Source organism: Crocuta crocuta, unplaced genomic scaffold (assembly GCF_008692635.1).
Source record: "Crocuta crocuta isolate KB4526 unplaced genomic scaffold, BGI_CrCroc_1.0 scaffold427, whole genome shotgun sequence".
NCBI classification, from domain to species: domain Eukaryota; kingdom Metazoa; phylum Chordata; class Mammalia; order Carnivora; family Hyaenidae; genus Crocuta; species Crocuta crocuta.
The window spans coordinates 2108368-2130221 of NW_027533273.1; the positions used below are offsets into that span (position 1 = coordinate 2108368).

The following is a 21854-nucleotide window of genomic DNA, read 5'->3' on the forward strand; positions in this document are numbered from 1 at the left end:
CAGAACAAACTCCACAATTAAAGGGAGAGAAGAGGCCACACTGAAGAAGCTAAGTGAGGAGATGTGGTTTAGGGGAGAAACAGTTCATGGCTGCTATGGAGGGGAGCTGCTGTCATAGAGACGGGTGAGAGAGAGAGGAGCACACAGGGGAACACACAAGGAGAATGTTACCCCAAAACACTGGAAAATGAGAGGGACTGAATTTTTTTAGTTCTACAACCGTCAAGGCTTAAAGCCTGGAGTTTTATTTATTTATTTTTTATAGGTGTTTTTCTTAATGTCTTTATTTTATTTTGAGAGACAGAGACAGAGAGCGAGCAAGGGAGGGGCAGAGAGAGAGGGGGACACAGAATCTGAAGCAGACTCCAGGCTCTGAGTTGTCAGCACAGAGCCCGACATGGAGCTTGAACCAAAGACTGTGAGATCATGACCTGAGCCAAAGTCGGATGCTTAACCAACTGAGCTACCCGCGTTCCCCAAAGCCTGGAGTTTTAAAGGTCAGGAGGCGTGGCTGGGATAGAGCCAGGAGAGGACTGCACTGCTCCTGAGGAGAAGTCAGGCAAACAACACAGGGGCAGACAACATGGAAACACTGATCTGAAAAGCTCCAGGGACACACAAGAGAAGGTTATTTGCTCTTCTTGGAGTGCATCCGTGAGTGGCAGTGTTCACAGAGACACTTCTCCAGGAGCAAAGGAGCAACCCCATGCCATTTTCCTTCCTTGCCCCTCAGCATAAACACAGAACCAGCTGTGGGAGGCAGCACAGTACATACACTGGCTGCCTAACTTGCTTACACCAAGCCCTGCACCCACACACTCTGGAAGAACCACCTTTATTAGTCATGCTTGCCTTAGTTACAGCCTAATGGCCCTTCCTTCATAAGACCAGCACAGACCATATTACCTGGCCAGAGAGTTTTGCACGGCTTTAGTTCTAGTGGAGGTGGTAACAGATCTCCTTTCACAAGCAGACCAGAGAACACCTAGCTAAAACTCCTCACATTCAGGTCAGGGACTAAACGCTGCTCGTAGCTGGCAAGTAGAACCTCTGCAGATGGCTAGCATGAAGGATAGAGCAGCCAGAATAACCAATAGCAGAGTGTATGTAGCACACACCAGAGACACTCCCTGAAGTGCCAGGCTCTGGGCACTATATGACCTCTTTTTCATAAGGCTATTACTTTCCAGAGCAGTAGACCTAACTGGCTTTTCTAAGAGAACACAGAGACTTAGACAAAATGCAAAGACAGAGAAAAATGTATCACAAATGAAAGAACAAGATAAGGCCACAGTCAGAGATCTAAGTGAAACATATATGAGTAACATGCCTGATTGACAATTTGAAATAACGATCATAAGGATACTTACTGGGTTTGAGAAAAGACATTATGAGATCCTTACCACAGAGATAAAAGAGTTAAAAAAGAATCAGAGATCAAGAGCAATAAATGAGATTAGAAACACACTTGACACAATGAACAGCAGACTGGAAGAAGCAGAAGAACAAATTATGACCGAGAAGACAAAGTAATGGGAAACAGTGGAGTTGAACAAAAGAAAGAACCATGCAAAATGAAAATAGACTTAGAGAGCTCAGTGACTCTTTCAAATGTAATAACATACATATTGTAGGAGTCCCATAAGAAGAGAGAGAAAAGGGGACAGAAAATTTTTTGCAGAAATAATAGCTGAAAACTTCCCTATTCTGGGGAAGGAAACAGACCATCAGATCCAGGAAACAGAACTCCCATCAAAATCAACAAAACCAGGGGTGTCTGGGTGGCACAGTCAGTTAAGCATCTGACTTCAGCTCAGGTCATGATCTCCCAGTTCATAAGTTTGAGCCTTGCATCAGGCTTCTGCTGCCAGTGCAGAGCTTGCTTCAGATCCTCTGTCTCCATCTCTCTCTGTCCCTCCCCTGCTTGTGCTCTCGCTCTCTCAAAAAATAAACATTTTTTAAAAAAAACCCAACAAACCAGGCCAATACCAAGACATATAATTAAATTTGCACAATATAGCAACAAAGAAAAAAAACTTAAAGACAAAAGAAGTCATTAACTTACAAGGGAAGACTCATAAATCTAGCTGGAGATTTTTCAACAAACCCATGGCAAGCCAGAAGGGCTTGATATATTCAAAGTGCTGAATGGGAAAAATCTGCAGCAAGTAATACTCTATCCAGCAAGCTTATAATTCAGAATAGAAGGAGAGATAGTTTCCTAGATGAACAAACACTAAAGGAGTTCATGACCCTAAACCAGCCTTGCAAGAAATATTAAAGGGGATTCTCTGAGTGGTAAGGAGAGACCAAAAGTGATAAAGGCAGGAAACACAAAGCAGAAAAAATGAATATTTCTGTAAAAGTCAGTCAAGGAACTCAAATGCACAAAAAGGATATAATATATAATTACATATATCTAAAATATGGGGAGGAGAGGAGAAGATAATGGGTTCAGACCTAAGCAACTACCTACTTAATATAGACTGCTATTTGCAGAAGAGGTTAAATACACCCTAATGGTAACTATATATTAAAACCACTAATAATCATGCAAAGAATACAGACAAAGAAATTTGAATATATCACTAAAGAAAATTAGCACACCATGAAAGAAAGAAGACAAGAAAGGATCAGAGAAAATATCCAGAAACAACCACAAAATAAATAATAAAATGGCAATAAATAATATCTATCAATAATTACTTTGAATGTAAATGGACTAAATGCATAGGGTGTCAGAATGGATAAAAATCAAGGCCCATCTGTATTATGTCTTGAGACTCATTTTGGACCTAATGACACCTACAGATTGAGAGTGAGGTGATGGAGAAAAATTTATAATGCAAATCAATGTCAAAAGAAAGCCAGAGTACCAATATTTATATTGGAGAAACTAGACTTCAAAAGAAAAACTGTAACAAGAGACAAAGAAGGGCATTATAAAATAATAAAAGGGACAATCCAACAAGAAGATAGAATAATTGTAAATACTTATGCACCCAAATATGGGACATAATAATAATGGGACGACCACCAAATATACAAAACAATCACCGAAATAAAGAGTCAGACACTTAACTGACTGAGCCACTCAAGTGACCCAGAATATACATTTTTTTCAAATGCACATGGAACATTCTTCACAATAGATCACATATTAGGTTACAAAACAGGGCTCAACAAATACAAAAAGAATGAAGTCATACCATGCATCTTTTCTAAGTACAATGCTACGAAACTAGAAGTAGACCACAAGAAGAAATCTGGAAAGACCACAAATAGATGGAGGTTAAACATCATGGTACTAAACAATGGTTGGGTCAGCTAGGAAGTCAAATAAGAAATTCTGACATACATGAAGCAAAGAAAATGAAAACACAACATCAAAATCTTTGGGATGCAGGGGTGGTCAGTCAGTTAAGTGTCCAACTTTGGCTCAGGTCATGATCTCATGACTTGTGAGTTTGAGCTCTGCATTGGGCTCTGTGCTGACAGCTCAGAGCCTTGAGCCTGCTTCTGATTCTGTGTCTCCCTCTCTTTCTGACCTTCCCCCACTTGCACTCTTTCTCTCTCTCAAAAATAAATAAACATTAAAATTTTTAAAAAAATCTTTGGGATGCAGCAAAACTGTCCTAAGATGGAAGTATATAGTTATACAAGCCTACCTGAAGAGGCGACAAAAATCTCAAATAAACTACCTAAACTTACACCTAGAGGGGCTAGTAAAAGAACAAAAAATGAAGCCTAAGGCCAGCAAAAGGAAGGAAATCATACAGATTAGAGCAGAAACAAATGAAGTAGAAACCTAAAAAAAGCTACAGAACAAGTCAATGAAACCAGGAGCTGGTTCTTTGAAAAAAATCAGTAAAATCAATAAACTTCTAATCAGACTTATCAAAAAGAGAAGAGAAAGGACCAAATAAATCAAATCACAAATGTGAAATAACAACCAACACCACAGAAATACAGTTATGAAAGAATATTATGGAAAACTATATGCCAACAAACTAGACAACTTAGAAGAAATGGATAAATTCCTAAAAACATATAACCTACCAAAACTGAAACAGGAAGAAATAGAAAATTTGAGCAGACTGATAACCAGCAGAGAAATGAAATCAATAATCAAGACTCCTAAAAAACAAAAGTCCATGGCTAGATGGCTTCAAAAGTGAATTCTACCAAACATTTAAAGAAGAGTTAATGCCTATTCTCAAACTATTCCAAAAAATAGAAAACGAAGAAAAAGTTCCAAATTCATCTTATAAGGACAGCATTACGCTGATACCAAGCACAAATAAAGATTCCACTAAAAAAGAGAACTATAAGTCAGTATCTCTGATGAACATGGATGCAAAAATTCTCAATAAAATATACAGCAAACCGAATCCAATAATACATTGAAAAAATTATGCACCCCAATTAAGTGGGATTTATTCCTGGTTGCAAGGGTGGTTCAATATTCACAAATCAATCAGTGTGATACATCACATTAATAAGAGGAAGGATAAGAACTATAAGATCATTTCAATAGATGCAGAAAAAGCATTCAACAAAGTACAATTCCCATTCATGATAAAACCTCACAGTCAACAAAGTACGTTTAGAGGCAACACACCCCAATACAGTAAAAGCCATATATGAAGAACCCACACTAACATCATCCTCAGTGGGGAAAAACAGAACTCTTCCTCTTTGTCAGAAACAGGACAGGAATGTTCACTCTCACCACTTTTATTCAACATAGTACTGTAAGTCAATGCAATCAAACAACACAAAGAAATAAAAGGGATCCAAATTGGCAAGGAAGATACAAAACTTTCACTATTTGCAGATGACATGATACTCTATATAAAGAATACAAAACTCTACAAAATATTGCTAGAACTGATACATGAATTCAGTAAAGTAGCAGGATATAAAATCAATGTATAGAAATCTTTGCATTTCTATACACCAATAATGAAGTAGCAGGAAGAGAAATTAAGGAATCAGTCTTCTTTACAATTGCACCAAAAACAGTAACATACCTAGGAATAAACCTAATCAAAGAGGTGAAAGACCTGTATTCTGAAAACTATGAAAAAATGATGAAAGAAATTGAAGATGACACAAAGAAATGTGAAGACATTCAGTGCTCATGGATTGGAAGAACAAATATTGTTAAAATGTCTATACTACCCAAAACAAAGTACACATTTAATGCAATTCCTATAAAAATACCAATAGCATTTTTCACAGAACTAGAATGAACCATCCTAAAGTTTGTATGGGACCACAAAAGACACTAAATAGCCAAATTAACCTCAGAAAAGCAAAGCAAAGCTGGGGGCTTCAGAATATCAGACTTCAAGTTATATTACAAAGCTGTAGTGATCAGAGCAATGTGGTAGCACAAAAATAGACACAAGATCACTCGAACAGAATAGAAAACCCAGAAATGAATCCACAATTGTATGGTCAATTAAAAAGCAGGAAAGAATATCCAGTGGGAAAAAGACAATCTGTTCAACAGATGGTGTTAGGAAAACTGGACAGCAACATGCAAAAGAATGAAACTACACCACTTTCTTAAATCATACACAAAAATCAATTAAAAATGGATGAAAGATGTAAATGTGAGACCTGAAACCACCAAAATCCTAGAAGAAAGTACAGGCAGTAACGTCTTTGACATGGGCTATAACACCGCTTTTCTAGATATATTCCCAGAGGCAAGGGAAACAGAAGCAAAAATAAACTATTGGGACTGCATCAAAATAAAAACTTTCTGCACAGTGAAGGAAACAATCGACAAAACTCAAAGGCAACCTCCAGAATGAGAGAAGATATTTGCAAATGATGTATCCGCTAAAGGCTTATTATCTGAAATATATAAGGAACTTATAAAACTAAACACCTCAAAAATGAATAATCCAATTAAAACATAGGCAGAAGATATGAAGAGACATTTTTCCAAAGAAGACATAAAGATGACTAACAGACACAAGAAAGGATGCTCAACATCACTCCTCATCAGGGAAATACAAATCAAGACTACAATAAGATATCACCTCACACCTGTCAGAGATTATTTAATTTAGGTCCTCCACTTAGCACAGTGTTTTAGGAATAGTAGGAACTCAAATAGTGTTGGTATATATATATTTATATTTGGTATATATATATTTATAATACATATTATATACTTATTCATAATATATTATTTATATAAATATTTATTATTCTATTCAGTCTGTATGTGTTCTATTTGTTCTTAGGGTATTATGTAAAATTTTGATTTATCAAAGTAATTCCTATACATAGTCAAACAATCAGATATTATTGAAATATCTTTAAAAGCAGTCTTGTGCCTACTTTCCTACCTCTTAACCTCCAAGACAGCCAGTTTCAGTATTTAACTTTGCATCTTCTGATAATTACCTTCATTCTTCTGTAATTAGCTTATTCTATTCTCAATTTATTAGCTTTAGAGAATATTTACTGACTTCCTTTCATGATCTTTGAGAATTGCTTTGTTACCCCAATTTCTCCCCTCCATTTTCCCAGTAGAATTAGAATTTTCACTTAAACCAGTACATCGTATTTAAACTATTACGACTGTAAATATTGTTCACTGATGAGTCAAGTAATTCACAATGATTACCTACCCTCATATGGGTGTTTGTTTTCTTGGAGTAAATTATTTCCTTTTCTTTCATTTGCTTAATTTTCTATTTACATACTGTTTGTTCCTAATACATTAACAGATCTGTTGAATGCCTGGTAATCATTGTTTCAAACTCATAAGCCCATGAAATAATCTATGAGTTCCAGTTTTGCTTTCCTGGACTTTCACAGCATTCTGTCCTTGTGTTCTAATGTGGACAGGTTTCTCTCTTGACTGAGTGTCATGCTAGGACTTTCCTTAGCATTTTAGTTTGGGGATTGTTTGAGACATTTTGCTAATGTGAATATAACTAGAATGAAGAAGCATTAATATTTTAGAGAGGATACAAATTATTAATATATGCAGCTTCCATGTCCTGGATTCACCAGCCAGCGAGGTCACATAAAATGAGGTCGCATTTGCTTTTGATGCCCAAGCTATAATGGCTCAAGCCTTCACAGTTTGAATGCAAGGTCTGCACACCACTAACTGCAAAGTGCCCTCTGAGTTTTTCTGGAGATCTCTAAAAGAACTATGCTCACGTGTGCTCGCTAGTCCATCTGCTGGTTACCACAAGGCATGTGCCAGGTTCTTCTTTTGCTCTGATTCCTCGGCAATATGTTTTGCCCTGAATGTTGTTTGAAGGTGCGGATAGTATCCCTCATAAAATGGATGTTGTATTTGTCAGGGGCATTTTCTCCTGATGTTACTATTTCTGAGAATACAAGGGGTATTAGATTTGATGGGAGGTCATTAGAATGACTCTTTTCCCAAATCCACTCCACTTCTCCACACCCCCTTCTCTACTGCTCACAGTCCAGAACTCACAGTCTGTTCTAGTTTCTCCTTTTTGTAATTTCCTCCCCATCACCCCTCTGTCCAAACCAATGATCATCAACATTCATAATCCATTCAGCACTAATTTTGTCAGGAACAACATAAAAGCTAGAAGGCTCAGAAGCACAGCTCAACTATATAATTTATTACCAAACCAGAATGTTTAACATTTATAGTCTAGTGAGTTTCTTAAGCCACAGAAACAGTGAGCTTTAAAGTAGGATGAAGTCCCCATTCTAGAGACAGAGAACTTCTTGCAACTTTGAAATGTTGGACCTCTTTTTCTGCTAGGCAAGATTTTAAATACCTTAGCATCTACTCTCCATCCAAGTGCCATATTGCAAATCTTTAAATATGCCCATATTTTTAAAGAAAAACTTATTTTTTTTTTCCTGAGGAGAATTTGGAAACTGTCTATAGATATTTAGAAATAATTTTGAATTGAAATAGTAAATTTTTCAGACTTTTCTCTAATTCAAACTGGACTTTGCCCTAAAAATCATGTAACTTGATGACTTAGCATTTTCTTTTTTTTTTTCTTAAATAGTTTATTGTCAAGTTGGTTTCCATATAACACCCAGTACTCATCCCCACAAGTGCCCTCCTCCATGCCCATCACCCCCTCCTTCCCCTCCCACTCCCATCAGCCCTCAGTTTGTTCTCAGCTTTCAAGAGTCTCTTATGGTTTGCCTCCTTCCCTCTCCCCAACTGTTTTTCCCCTTCTTCTCCCCCATGGTCCTCCATTAAGTTTCTCCTAATCCTCCTATAAGTGGAAGCATATGATATCTGTCTTTCTTTGCCTGACTTATTTCACTCAGCATAACACCCTCAAGTTCCATCCGTGTTGCTACACATGACCAGATTTCATTCTTTCTCATTGCCATGTAGTATTCTATTATATAGATAAACCACATCTTCTTGATCCATTCGTCAGTTGATGGACATTTAGGCTCTTTCCATGTTTTGGCTATTGTTGAGGGTGCTGCTATGAACATTGTGGTACATGTGCCCCTATGCATCAGCACTCCTGTATCCCTTGGGTAATGAATTAGCATTTTCAAAAATACTTAAAAGTGGAAATGCCACCAACAGGGAGATATGCAGATGACAACAAAAGACAGATGTGTTCTTGTGAAGCTTAGAGAAGATTTTCGGCCAAATAAGAGAAGTGTTTTAAAAATGAAGAATGCTGACAAAAACTGAGGACTGATGGATGTGGGGGGAGGGGGGGATGGGCATGGAGGAGGACACTTGTGGGGATGAGCACTGAGTGTTATGTGGAAACTAATTTGACAATAAACTATTAAAAAAAAAAAATGAAGGTCATGTTATTCCAGAAAGAAATTTCAGGTGGTACACAGACCCTTCACCATCTTCCCCTGCCTCCCTGGAAAGTGTCATTTCCTTCTTCTTTAATGTTCCAATTTTCATTTAGTGGATGAGGACAGTTGGGTTTATAATTTACCAAATCAGTAAGAGGTAGAGCCTAGAATTGACCCAGGTCAATTCGACTTCAAAACTTGTAGCTCTTTCCTGCTTACCATATTGCGACATGTCATTTTGGATGGGTATAGAGATGACCCTAAGGAGCAGGAGCTGATCTAAGGGAACTACCCAGCTTGTGAAGATTATTTGGGATTTCTCTGGCATATATAATGATTCTCTGGTGAAACACACTCTATGTTGAAGGAGGTTCTGGAGAGGATCTTGTGTGCAAGTAAATTTAATCCCAAACATCACTGTCCTTCCCCTTTCTTCTAATGCCTTTTCTTCTATCCCTTTTTTAGAGAGAGGCCAAGTAACTAGTTGCTGATCCTACACTCTGCTCCCATAAGCCATCCACATGGCAGACCTGACTTACCTTTCCTATGATATCTGTTAACAGTTTGAGTGCCAGAGGGTCGTGAACCAAGGAGTCTGTGTAAAAGGATCCTAGGTATTTCTTTGGGTTGGTTGGATTGTCCTGGGCACACAGATCTGGGCGCATGTTGAATCCATGGGAAATTCTTCCTACTGTGAAAGGGAAGGCACCACCTGCGAGTAAAACCCATTAGTGAGGGGTTAGTGTCAATTGGAAAGGATATTTTTCAACCGTCATATTGTATGCAAAGAGAAGTTACTGTAGTCTATTATTTACAAAGAATCTATGGGGACCCAAATGCTGGGAGATGACCCAAAACAAATGATATGAGCTCATCTATGAATTCATGTTTGAGGAATTTATTCTAAAGAAAGAAGACCAGTGTGTAAAGATATGTGGTCAAGGTTTTCAAATGTAGCATGCTTAAAATAGCAAAATACAGAGGCAACCTATCAGCTGGGAAATGTCCAAATAATGACGGCCTATCCATAAAATGTATTGCCCTGTATGCAACCATCAAAAGTGGTGGTTGTGGGGGTATGTGTGTGTGTGTGCCCAAGAGTCACAAACTCCAGTTCCTACAAGGACCAAGCAGGAAAAGTAAATGACTGAAATAGGCCAATTTGTAAATAATAGTGAATGGTAGGGGCTATTGCAAACTGGAGAGCCTGTAGTCTGACGAGAGGGATTTAAACAAAATAAAAACTATGCCAACGAAACTAACTTGACCAACTACAAAAATGGAATTTAGTCCCCAAACCATCATATATTTTATGACTAGAATGATAGCTGCAAGCGTGTTATGGGTTGCATTATGTCCCTCAAATTAATATGTTGAAGCCCTAACCCCCAATATAACTGTATTTGGACACAGGCCCTTTAAGGAGGTAATTAAGGTTAAATGAAGTCATAAGGTTTAATAAGTTTAATCTGATAGGATTAGTGTTCTTGTTAGAAGAGGAAGAGACCTCAGAAATCTTTGTCTCTCTGTGCGTGCACAGAGGAAAGGCCATGTGAGGACACAGTGAGAAAGTAGCCTCGTGTCATCCCGGAGACAGGTCTCACCAGAAACCAAACCTGCTGGCTCTTTGATTTTGGACTTCTAGACTCCTGGACTGTGAGTAAATAAGGTCCTGTTGTTTAAGCCACCAAGTCAGTGGTATTTTGTTATGGTAGTTCGAGCTGAGTAATACAGATAGGGTCTTACCTCCATGTGCAAAACACACTTTGAGTTTAGGAAATTTCTCAAACACTCCTCCCATGATCATGGAGCAGATGGCCATGGTGGTCTCTGCTGGCATTCCTAAAAGAGGAAACAGTCATAGGACACAGGGCTTGTCATCTCAAGTGAGAAGCTCGGTGATGCTAGTGGTTGGGGAATGGCAGCAGCTTGCTGTGGTTGTGACAAACATGAGGTCCTGCTGCCTCAGCATGGCTTGGTTGTGGACAAGCCTTTACTTTGGCAAGCAGACCATCTGAAGCTTCCTATGTGCCACTTGCAGGGGGAGTCATTTAATGGCCAACACAGTCAAGGAGCCAGAAGACCCAGCCTTTGTCCTGATTCCTCCAGCTTCACTTTCGGATGTGGTAGGGCAAGCAGAGTAAATGAGTCTGGGTTGAACCCTAACCCTTCCAATCTTCTGCTTCCTGGCCTTTTTTTCCCCTTTTTTTCCTAAGGGTTATTTATTTATTTTGTGGGGGAGGGGCAGAGAGAGAAGGAAAGCTTGCAGAGTCTGATGCAGGGCTTGATTTCACGAACTTGAGATCATCACCTGAGCTGAGATCAAGAGTGAGATGCTCAACCGACTGAGCCGCCCAGATGTCCCTACAGAATTTCTTTTTATTTTATTTTATTTTATTTTATTTTATTTTATTTTATTTTATTTTATTTTATTTATTTTATTTTATTTTTTGTATTATTTTTATTTTTTGTATTATTTTCATTTATTTATTTATTTTTAATGTAGTTTATTGTCAAGTTGGTTTCCATATAACACCCAGTGCTGCTTCCTGGCCTTTGACAAATTATTTAACATCCTCCGACTTGTGCTTTTTCACCTATAAAATGGGGACACTGTTGCCCATGTTGCAAGACTATTTGGAACCTTGCAAATGATGATGTCGGGAAAGTTTCCAGCCAGAGCTTCACATGAGAGGTGCACAACAATTATTAGTTGCTTCTCTGTGCTTCAGTTTCTTCATATGTAGAATGGGTTTGTTCTTGCTCCTTAGTGCTCGATAAATATTAACTAAAACTATAATTCCTGCCAAATCTTTGCTGCTTCTTAGGGATGAGGTTGAAAATAACTGGATTAAAATGAATTATTTCAAGCACTTTGTGCTCCTAGAAGAAGCAGTTTTTCCGTGCTGACAGCTTTATCTCCACAGTTAGTCTGGTTTACATTTCCAGGCAACTGCTATTCAGACTGTGACTTAAAAAAATCTCTGGGAGATCCACATGCAAATCTGTACTGGGGAAGACTGACTCTCTGGCCGCCAAATGGGGCTTTACTAGATGCTCATCCTGCTCCAAGCCTCTCATTGCTCTATGGACAGAGACGTCTCTGGCTTCCCGACCTTCTGGGAATTCTGGAAGCACAATGGATTCATGTCCACCAGGGAGGAGTTTGTGGGTAGAGCTTCCTCAAGCTGGGGGATGGAGATGGACAACATCACTTCCTTTTGGTCCTGTAACTCTGCTTTCCATTAATTACTTGGACCATAATTGCACAATCCATTCTCCATACAGGAGCCAAAGGGGAATATTTTCAGTGTCCGTTGCATCTTGGCCCTCCCCTGCTGGCAATTCTTTAATCTGCTAATGACCACTTCTCCATCCACAATAGAATTCTGAAATTAGCCTGTTTGTTTATTTATGGTCTATACATTTGCTTGTCAGCTCTTTCTTCTAACCAGAACACAGGCTTTAGGAGGGCAGAGGTTTTGTCCATGTCAGTATCCATAGTGCCAGGTACAGGGCCCATCATGCTAGAGAGGATCAACATTTATTTGTGGCATAAATGAATGATGAAATGTCTCGTTATGCATATGTTCTCTCTGTTTTTCATGTGGGAGGTTGTAATGTAAATAAGTTTGTGGGACTTGTCAAAGTGTTATGTTGCATTAGGATAAGATTTTCTTTGGAGCTGGACAGCATTGGTGCCCCTTAGGTTATCTCTTCTTGCTTATTGTTGCTTGAGAATTTGGTGGGGGATGGGTAGGAAGCTGCCTTACTAGATACATTGGTCTCCAAAAAAAAATCACAGAGGCATAAAATGTCAGAGCAGAAAGATAATCCAGACCAGCTTCTCCCATTTTAACATGAGAAATGAGCCTAAGAAGGTAAAATGATTTGCCACATGTTATACAGAGACATAGAGACTGGTTGGAACTGAAATTCAGTTTTCTTACTTTCAATATATTGCTTCATTTAATTTTTTGTGGTGATTCCTTTATAATTACTTGTACTAATTGGGCTGAGGGGAGAATGGATAATGGCCTCCCTAAAGAAAATCCAGGGTTGTTCATCTGGGAACCCCAGTATTCATTGGGTTTATAGATGAGCTGCACTTTTTACTTGTGGCCACAGTCACACCTGTCTCCATTTCTTGTTATCAGAGATAATAAGAAGAAATTGGATAGGCCAAGTAGAGGTCTCTCCTTTTTCCCTCTCCTTTCCTGCTCATGTGAAACTGTGAATGAATACTGCAGGAACAAAGAGCAGAAGAGAGGCGCAGATAACAGGAAAATTAAAAGCCTGGGTCATCTACGATCTAGGGCCTCAGATCCTTCGGTGTTCGAAATTGACCTTGTACTTGTAACTCCAGGGTTCTCATTTGTAAGAGCTGATGCTATTATTGGCTCCTTAAAAAAATCTATTAGATAGGCATGGTTACTTATTTTGGGGACCTTTTTGGGAGTCTGTGTAGTGAGGTAGCATTGAAGTCAGACACAGTTGTGTAAATTCCATTTTTGCTTATTAACTGTATGACTTGGACAATTTATCTAACCACTCCAAGACTCAGTTTCTCTACCTATAAAGTGGTTATTATGATGTTAACCTCAAAGAATTTTGTGTGGATCCGAGTAAAATTAAATAAGATAATATATATATCACTTATCTAAAAGCTCAGCAACTCACAATCCTATTCATTATTTACACTACTCTTTTTGACATATTAGTGTTCCAGAGATAACTGGAAAAAAAACCAAAGGCTTTATTCTCTTTTCCAGACTCTGAGCTGACACAGACCTACAAGCCAAGGGAGCCAGTATTTGGCCATTCGTCCGTCCATCTGCATGTCCCAGGGGTGGACAAAAAGGGAACAGTTCAGCTTTTCAGCTACCTTTAAAGAAGCAATGAGAGAGAGAGAGAAGGGGAGAGTTATTTGGGTGAACCAGCAAATATAGGGTACTATTTTAGGAAAATTATTTTTCTCTGGGTCTATATTGATCTGAGTAAATAAGCTAAAATATTTTTAATTTTGTTTTTATTTATTTTTATTTTATTTTTTTAATCTATTTTTTTTAAATGTTTTATTTATTTCTAGGAGAGAGAGAGAGAGAGACAGTGTGAACAGGGGAGGGTCAGAGAGAGAGGGAGTCACAGACTGAAACAGGCTCCGGGCTCTGAGCTGGCTGTCAGCACAGAGCCTGATGCGGGGCCCGAACCCACGAATGGCGAGATCATGACCTAAGCGAAAGTCGGGCGCTTAACCGACTGAGCCACCCAGGCGCCCCTTGTTTTTATTTATTTATTTGTTTTTGAGGGAGCGAGAGATAGAGCACGAGTGGGGAAGGGGCAGAGAGAGAGGGAGAGACAGACTCTAAAGCAGGCTCCAGGCTCTGAGCTGTCAGTACAAAGCCTGACACGCATCTCAAATCCATGGACCATGAGTTCATGACCAGAGCTGAAGTCGGAAACTCAACCAACTAAGCCACCCAGGTGCCCCAATAAGCTAAAATATTTTTGAAGTTGTTTCTTGATCTATATAAAAGAGTCATTGAGAAATTCTGCTCCTGCTCAGAAAATAAAAATGTCGCTTAAAATTAATAAGGGGGTTGGTGGATTTACCTTTGAGGTTGATGAATTTAGTATGTTGTTTGGCAAAAAAAGTCACAGGAAGCATCCATCATTCAGCTGTTTTGGCTGAGAGCAAAATGCTTAGGGACCGATCCAACATCTCAAATGCAAGTGAAATTCCCCCTGCTGCTTCCTACTTATCCATTCTTTTAGAAGGACTGTTCATATTGTATCCCTACAGTCAGGACTAGTGTGTTCCCCTGATTTCTCCTCACTTAGAAACCTGAGGATGTGGAAAGTGAAGAAGTGATGCACTGGTGGCCAGGGGCTCCTGACTGGGCTGGAGCAGGCTGGCCTGACCCAAGCCATCAGCCACTCAGAGCCTGACACCAGATGGGAATTTCTGGGGACCTTTGGATACTCACGAAGCCTTAGGAGCCCAGCTGAGTCCCTGAATAGTCTGTTGAGAATGAGATGACTTTAGTATATGTGCTGCCGAAGCGAGCATGAGAATGAGATGACTTTAGAAAGTCAAGCGCTCTCAGTGCCTCAGCTGGGCAGGTACTGAGATGACTGTCCTGGGCAAACCTGTTCCAGGGCCTTCTTGGAAGTAGAAATCCTATCTGGATAGAATGATCTTTATGCAACAAAATGTTTAATTTAAAAAAGTCCCCTGAATAGGCATTAAGTATGAGTACTTAACAAGGTTCAAAACAGATTTTCCGTAATGCATCTTTCCCAAATATATTGAGGTGCTGGAGTGATTCATCCTACTTTTACATATTAATATGTGGGTTAAATGGGCTGATGCAATGTGAGTTCTGGACTTCAGCATTTTTAAAATGAAAAGCATGGTGCCTGGGTGGCTGGTTTGGTTAAGTGTCCAACTCTTGATTTCTGCTCAGGTTGTAATCTCACAGTCATGAGACTGAGGTCTGTATCAGGCTCTGTGCTGACAGCGCAGAGCCTGCTTGGGGTTCTCTCTCTTTCCTCTCTCTCTCTCTCTCTCTCTCTCTCTCTCTCTGCCCCTCCTCTGTTCATGCAAGTGTTTTCTCTCTCTTAAAATAAATAAATAAACATGAAATAAATAAAAAAATAAAATGGGGAAGCAATTCTTGGACAATAAGGGATTCTGGAAGTAGCAGATAAAGAGTAGGTTGGAGAAAGGGTTTCTAATTCATCAGGTTCTGGGGGCAGAAAGGAAAGGAGCTAATTAGTTTCTGATAATGCGTGTAGTCGGGGTCATCTTCTTGGGATGGGCTGACTTGACAAAATTACAAAATCATGGTATCTCTGTGGGATTTGACTCCTCATTAGGATGTAACTTTATGTGCCTATGACAGTACATTTCTATTCAATTCAAATTAGTAAATATTTTTGATCCCTTCTGTATGTGAGGCATTGTAGAGAACACAAAAAGACACTTAAACTCTCAAAATCATGATAACTCACATTAACTGAGAACTTACCATGTGCCAAAGCTGCTATAAGAATTTTACAATTATTGATTAATTTAATCCTTTATAAGATGAATGTTTTTAAAAATTGAAATATAGTTGACACACGATGTTACATGACTTTCAGGTGTACAATATGGCAATTTGAACAACTCTGTATGTTACACTGTGCTCAAACGAGCTAGCCACCTTCTGTCACAATACAAGTCTATTATAATATCATTGACTATATTTCCTGTGCTGTACCTTTTGCCCTCGTGACTTATTCATTCCATAACTGGAAGCCTGTACCTCCTCCGCCCCTTCACCCAGTTTGCCTATCCCGTACCCTCTTCCTCTCTGTCAGCCACTAGTTTGTTCGCTGTGTTTATTGGGTCTGTTACTGTTTTGGTTTGTTCATTTGTCTTTTAGATTCCACATATAAGTCAAATCATATGGCATTTGTCTTCCTCTGACTTATTTCACTTAGCATAACACTTTCTGGGATCAGCATTGTTATTTCTGTCATTTTACAGAGAAAGAAACTAAGACAAATAGAGGCTAGGTAACTCACTCAGGTCTTGTGGCTGATAAATGGGAGAGGCAGGTGATCTGCTACTATGTCTGTCTGCCTCATACTTGTAACAAGGTCATTTTTGTGCTTGAAAACTGACCTGAGCACGTATGGTTGGGTTCACTCACTAAGAAGGGTGGTCTAGGAGATGACGGGGATGGTTAAACACTTTGGAACTCCAGGATACCCTTGAAGTGACAAAGTCAACTTGGCTCATGGTGACTCCTCTCATTTGCTTCAGCCATGTTATTGACACTAGCTAGAGACCAGTGAAGCTGCCAAGTCTTGCTAACCAAGCACATGTGCTGCCATCCCTAGGACGTCACAAGTCAGCTGGGGCCGGGATGCTCTTCTGAATCCCCTGGGAGACCAGCAGAGCCCAAAACAGCTTATTTAGAATGAATGATGGATTGAGCTAGTCATATGGAAAATATCCATTTGGACGGCAACTGGCAGCTCTTGCTTTTTGAGCTCCTTAGTAATTCATAAACCCAATCCTAGTGAATAATAAAATGACTTGCAGCTGAAGGCTTGCTCACACTGTGTTGAAACACACAAGTGTGAACAAGTAAATAAATCCTCTTTCAAAGCCCATTAAAGTTTATAGAAAACATTCACTGCATCAGCTCAGTCGCTGTCGCCAGAAATCTTCAGGGAGTTCAGTATTTAGAGGAACATTAAATCTTTCAGGTTATTTAGGAGGCAATTTAACAGATACCCCACTCCCCAGTTGGTGGGCAGCATTCATAGATAAAAGACATGGAAACATTTTTGCATGTCTCAGAGTTCAATAAATATCAAAGGAATACATAGATGATCAGTGATTACAGTGCCTGATGAGTCCACCTACATCTATTTAATGCATTATTGAAAATTTTCCATTTACAATGAAAAGGATAGAAAACAATATTGTTATAATTCTAGGAGAGAAGAAATAAGAAAGTGCAATTGAATATAGAAGTATGCACCTTGATTTATGATACTAAGAAAAGCAGATTTATTTGCAGAAAGAACAGCAGGGTGAGGAAGACTGGTAGAGAGGACCGTGGGACTGTGGGCACTCTAGGTGGATACTAAAGAGATGAAAATGGCGCTGAGTTCCTAAAAATATGTTTTATAATGCAATATTTCAAAAATAGAAAGTTGTAAGCAATAGTACCATGAACTTCCATATACTCACCAGGGAGTTTCATCAAATGTTAGCATTTTGGTGGCTTTGTTTTGTATTACACATTTTAATTACACATTCTCAAAATATATGGCTTAGAAGTATTTTAATTGCAGACTGGTTAAATAAATGAAAACATATCCATATGTTGGAATATTATGCAGTTATTTAAAAACCACACATTAACAGATTTTTATTTATATTGGAAATTTTTGGTTAGGATAAAAATCACATGTGTAGTAGAATTCAGATTTCTTCAAAATATAGATATTTGCAGAAACATGCAAGCAAAGAATCAAATGAAATATATAATAACAGTGGTCATTTACCTTTGGGTAGTGGGATTATGGGTTATTTTTGTTTTTCTCTTTATGCTTTTCTGTATTTTCCAGAATTTCTTCAAAATCACTTCATAATTTGAAAAAGTTTTTTTTTTTTTTCTAAGGCAAAATAATTTTTTTTGCATGTCACTAACATGGTCTTTTACACCATGGCTGTGATAAGGGTAATATTTCAGCTTCCAAATAAAAGAGTAGGAAGAGAGCATGGGTGATGGAAAGTAAAAGAGATTTCCCTGAACCAACTCTGGGCTGATCAGGGAAGTATTTCTACTTGTCCCGCTTCTAGTGGAATGGCCCATTCCTTTTGGGGAACTGTCCACATTTTTTGCTATGTGTAGCATGCCATCAGGCATCTTTCTCTCCCTCTGCCAGGGGAGTGGCACACTGATGTTCTGTCCCCCAGCACTGAGCACAGTACCTGGCCTGGCTGCACGGTGGCTGAGCAAGCGTTGCATACTCACTGTGTAGACGGGGAAGAGTTCCTGTGCATTCAGGTCCCACTCGTTGATGTGGGAGCCAATCTGGACCCCGGGAAAACCCAGCTCCTTGACACAGCGCTCCATCTCCTTGACGGCCAGCTCAGGGGCCTGCATGGGCAATGTCCCCAGACCCACAAACCTCTTGGGGTGCTTCGCAACGGTGGCAGCTAGGTCATTGTTTAAAAGCTGGCACAGGTCTAAAGTGTCCTGAGGTTTGGCCTGGTAGAAACAGGTAAGGGAGAACTATATTGTTCAAGACCTACTTCTTTAGTTATTTGCTCTGAGAAACCCCTCCCTTGGGCTGAACTATTTGTCACTCTCCATGGCTTTACCACTCAGCAAGCTGGGGCACAGATTCAGATAGGCACTGGCTGCAAGGGGCCCTGAAGCAGAAAACAGCTAGTATATTGCTGATTAGTGAGAAAAATTGAAAATATCATTGGGAGGGATGGACACAATTACTGGGCCTGCTGTCATTCTGTAGAAGAGATGGAATGAGGATGGGCCACACTCCCCCACCCACCACAGCTCAGAAAAGGCCTGAAAGGCTGAACACAGAGCACTACAGCTCCTCCAAGCAGGACACCACCAGCAGTACACCTCCCTCTCATGCCTCATCATGGATCCTTTCCTGTCTCTGTCTGTGTTCCTCCCCATCCTTCCCGTTGGTGGTGACACTCAAAAGTTACCTTAGCAAAATGCTAAATGCAGATGGTTGGCTCTCTGTTCCCCTAACTCTCCCTTCTTCATTATCCTCTTTCCTTTTAACTTCCCCCCACTGCCAGGAATTTGTACTCTCCTGAAATTCCAGTTGCACAGTCAAAATGGCATGCAATCTTTTAAGTTTGGGCATATTGAAATCTTAGGGCATTTTTTTTTTTTTTTTACAAATAGTTTATTGTCAAATTAGTTTCCACATAACACTCAGTGCTCATCCCCACAAGTGTCCTCCTCCATGCCCGTCACCCCCCTCCCCTCAACATCCATCAGTCCTCAGTTTTTGTCAGCATTCAGGAGTCTCTCATGGTTTGCCTCTCTCCCTTTCCCCCACCATTTCTGCCCTTCTTCTCCCCCTTGTTCCTCCGTCAAGTTCCTCCTAATCCTCCTATACGTGCAAACATATGATATTTGTCCTTCTCTGCCTGACTTATTTCGCTCAGCATAACACCCTCAAGGTCCACCCATGTTGCTACACATGGCCAGATTTCATTGTTTCTCATTGCCATGTAGTATTCATGGAATACTACAGGGCATTTTTATTTTAAAGAATGAGTCTAATCACAGGAACAGATAAAGACTAAACACTAATGCTGGACTATGAGCACAGGTATGGGAAGTATTTGGGAGCAGGTGCTATTTCCATTGCTCCTTAAATCACAACACAAATGAATATTTACTTTGTTGAGTAGATACTTAGTGCACCCCCAACTGTGTACAAAAATGACCTTCAACAGGCTTGTGATTATGCCTGAAACACAGCATTTGAGACTTAATCACTTGGGGAAAAGCATCGAACTGCAGGAATCCCATTTTGAACTGCATATTTCCCTGGGAGAGGCAACTACGAGGTCATTATTATCTCTCTCACTCCCCAATCATTGTCATCTCAGAATAAACTGGCTTGTCAATTACTCAGCAAGACAGTGCAGGAATGAATCATGAGACAGGCAAGTTCTGATGGGATTAAGATTGAGTCTGCAACTTCCCTGTTCAGTGGAAATGTAATGTGAGTCACATTTTGACACGTGGCCCCTAACTACTGTTCTGGATCGTGTAGGTTTAGAGAAAGAACATGACTAGGGAGAAGGCCTGGGAGGTGATGCTGCAGTGTGAGAAGCTGGGGGGGGGTGGGTGGGGTCCCTGCTGGTCTCTAAAGAGGAGGAGAGTTGGTGGTGGTGGGGTGATATCAAGACTTGAAGCATCTGTCTACTTCTAGTGAGACTGACTCAGCCTCTCCCCACCAAGGAATGGTTTCAGGTTTCACACTCACCCAGTAACTAAACATGACAGGAACTGTGGAAAGAGCTTGCACGGTCACCCCTAGACACAGACACAAAGAAAGGCAAAGACCATGAGAAGAATAGTCTAGGCACTCCTCCTGCCTTTCCCCAGGCCCAGCAAGTCTCCATCTCAGTCCCCCCTCCCCTGCTCTTCCTCCCTGTCTCCCTCCTTTCAGGCTTTCTGCCGCAGGCCTCCCTTCTCCCTCAGTCCCAAGTCTAGGGGGACGGATGAAGGCTGGACAAAAAGGACATCATTCGAGAAAAAATTAATTTCCCCATTTGTTAAGGGCTATTTTTACCCTCCTTCCTGTGAAGTTTTATTTAAGGAAGACATTTCTCCATTAATTCTTTCAGAGCTTTTCATTTTAGGCCATGAGTGACAGAGACTTTCTCAGCCACCTTCCCCTTTAATTCATTTCCTAAGTGAGCCTCCTGGTTGGAGTCCCACTGTCTGAAATGGAATGCCCAGCATGGGTCTCTGGGTTTGGCCCCAGAATCCAGCAACCAGAATGCCTTTAAAATCTCTTGTCGTCAAGCTCCTGGAGCTGAGGTTATTAGGAGAGATGCTGCCAAACTGAGCTGGTTCCTCTTTCTGCCTTACCCACATCCAACCCCTAGCCAGTCCTGTTAGTGCTTCTCCAATTCCTTTCATCGCCCATCTTTCCCATTTCCTGCTACTACCTGGTCCAAGCCACAAGCATACGTGGTCCACTGCAGAAGCTCCAAACTGGTCTCCTACCATCATTCTTTTTCTCCTACAGTTTGTTCTCCACTTGAAAATCAGAGTAAGGGTTAAAACCCAGATCAAGTCACTTCCTTGCCTAAAACTTCCAAGGACTTTTCATCACACTTAGGGTAAAATCTAGATTTGAACACGGTGTAGGAGGCCCCACACAGGCTCTCCCAGGGCTCCCATTGCTCTTGCTCTTTGTTGGCCAAATGCCTGTTCATTGGAGTGCTTTCCTGCCCTGTTGTTCCACCTGCCTGGAATGCTCTTCTTTTGGCTTATCATAGGATGAGCTCCTTTTCACCCTTAGTTCTTAATTGAAATGTAAGCTCCTCAGAGACCTTCCCTAACTCCAGCCACTCTCTAGCCCATTGTTCCATTCCTTTCCTTTTCTATGCAGTCTGTTACTACTGTGTTTAGTGGCTCACTCTGTGGTTTCCTCACCTTGAAGATATAACCCACATGAGCCTGTCTATATCTCTAGCATCCAGAGAGGTGTCTGGCATGTTGAGCAGACCCGATGAATGAAAGAATAAACCATTATGTAGCGAGGACTAGAGCTGACAGTGTTTGATTAGACAACACTGTCAAAACATTGTCACAAGATTAGTATTTATGTTCATTGATTAGTAGAAAATAGATGAGCTCCTTTCAATTGTAACATCTTTACAATTTCCCTGAGTATTTTTGCTTACATTGCTCTATTTCATTTCTGCAGTTTGTAGATTAGATGTAAGGTCACATGGCTTAAAAGTG

At 40.1% G+C, this 21854-nt stretch overlaps 1 protein-coding gene and 1 long non-coding RNA gene across 4 annotated transcripts in view; one reads left to right on the forward strand and one right to left on the reverse strand.

Annotated features, from left to right (window-relative positions):
- Positions 1 to 21854, forward strand: part of LOC144218054 (uncharacterized) — a 64142-nt gene that overhangs the window by 22544 nt on the left and 19744 nt on the right. The window lies entirely within an intron of this gene.
- Positions 1 to 21854, reverse strand: part of ACMSD (aminocarboxymuconate semialdehyde decarboxylase) — a 55032-nt gene that overhangs the window by 13701 nt on the left and 19477 nt on the right. The window contains exons 4-8 of one of the 2 annotated variants that reach the window (XM_077747877.1): positions 20362 to 20411; positions 18354 to 18590; positions 13603 to 13696; positions 10558 to 10653; positions 9351 to 9523 (exon numbers count right to left, since the gene is read on the reverse strand). In XM_077747877.1, coding sequence (XP_077604003.1) covers positions 9351 to 9523; positions 10558 to 10653; positions 13603 to 13696; positions 18354 to 18590; positions 20362 to 20411 — 650 coding nt within the window. The remainder of the gene's footprint in view (positions 1 to 9350; positions 9524 to 10557; positions 10654 to 13602; positions 13697 to 18353; positions 18591 to 20361; positions 20412 to 21854) is intronic. The other variant, XM_077747878.1, reaches the window with a different exon arrangement.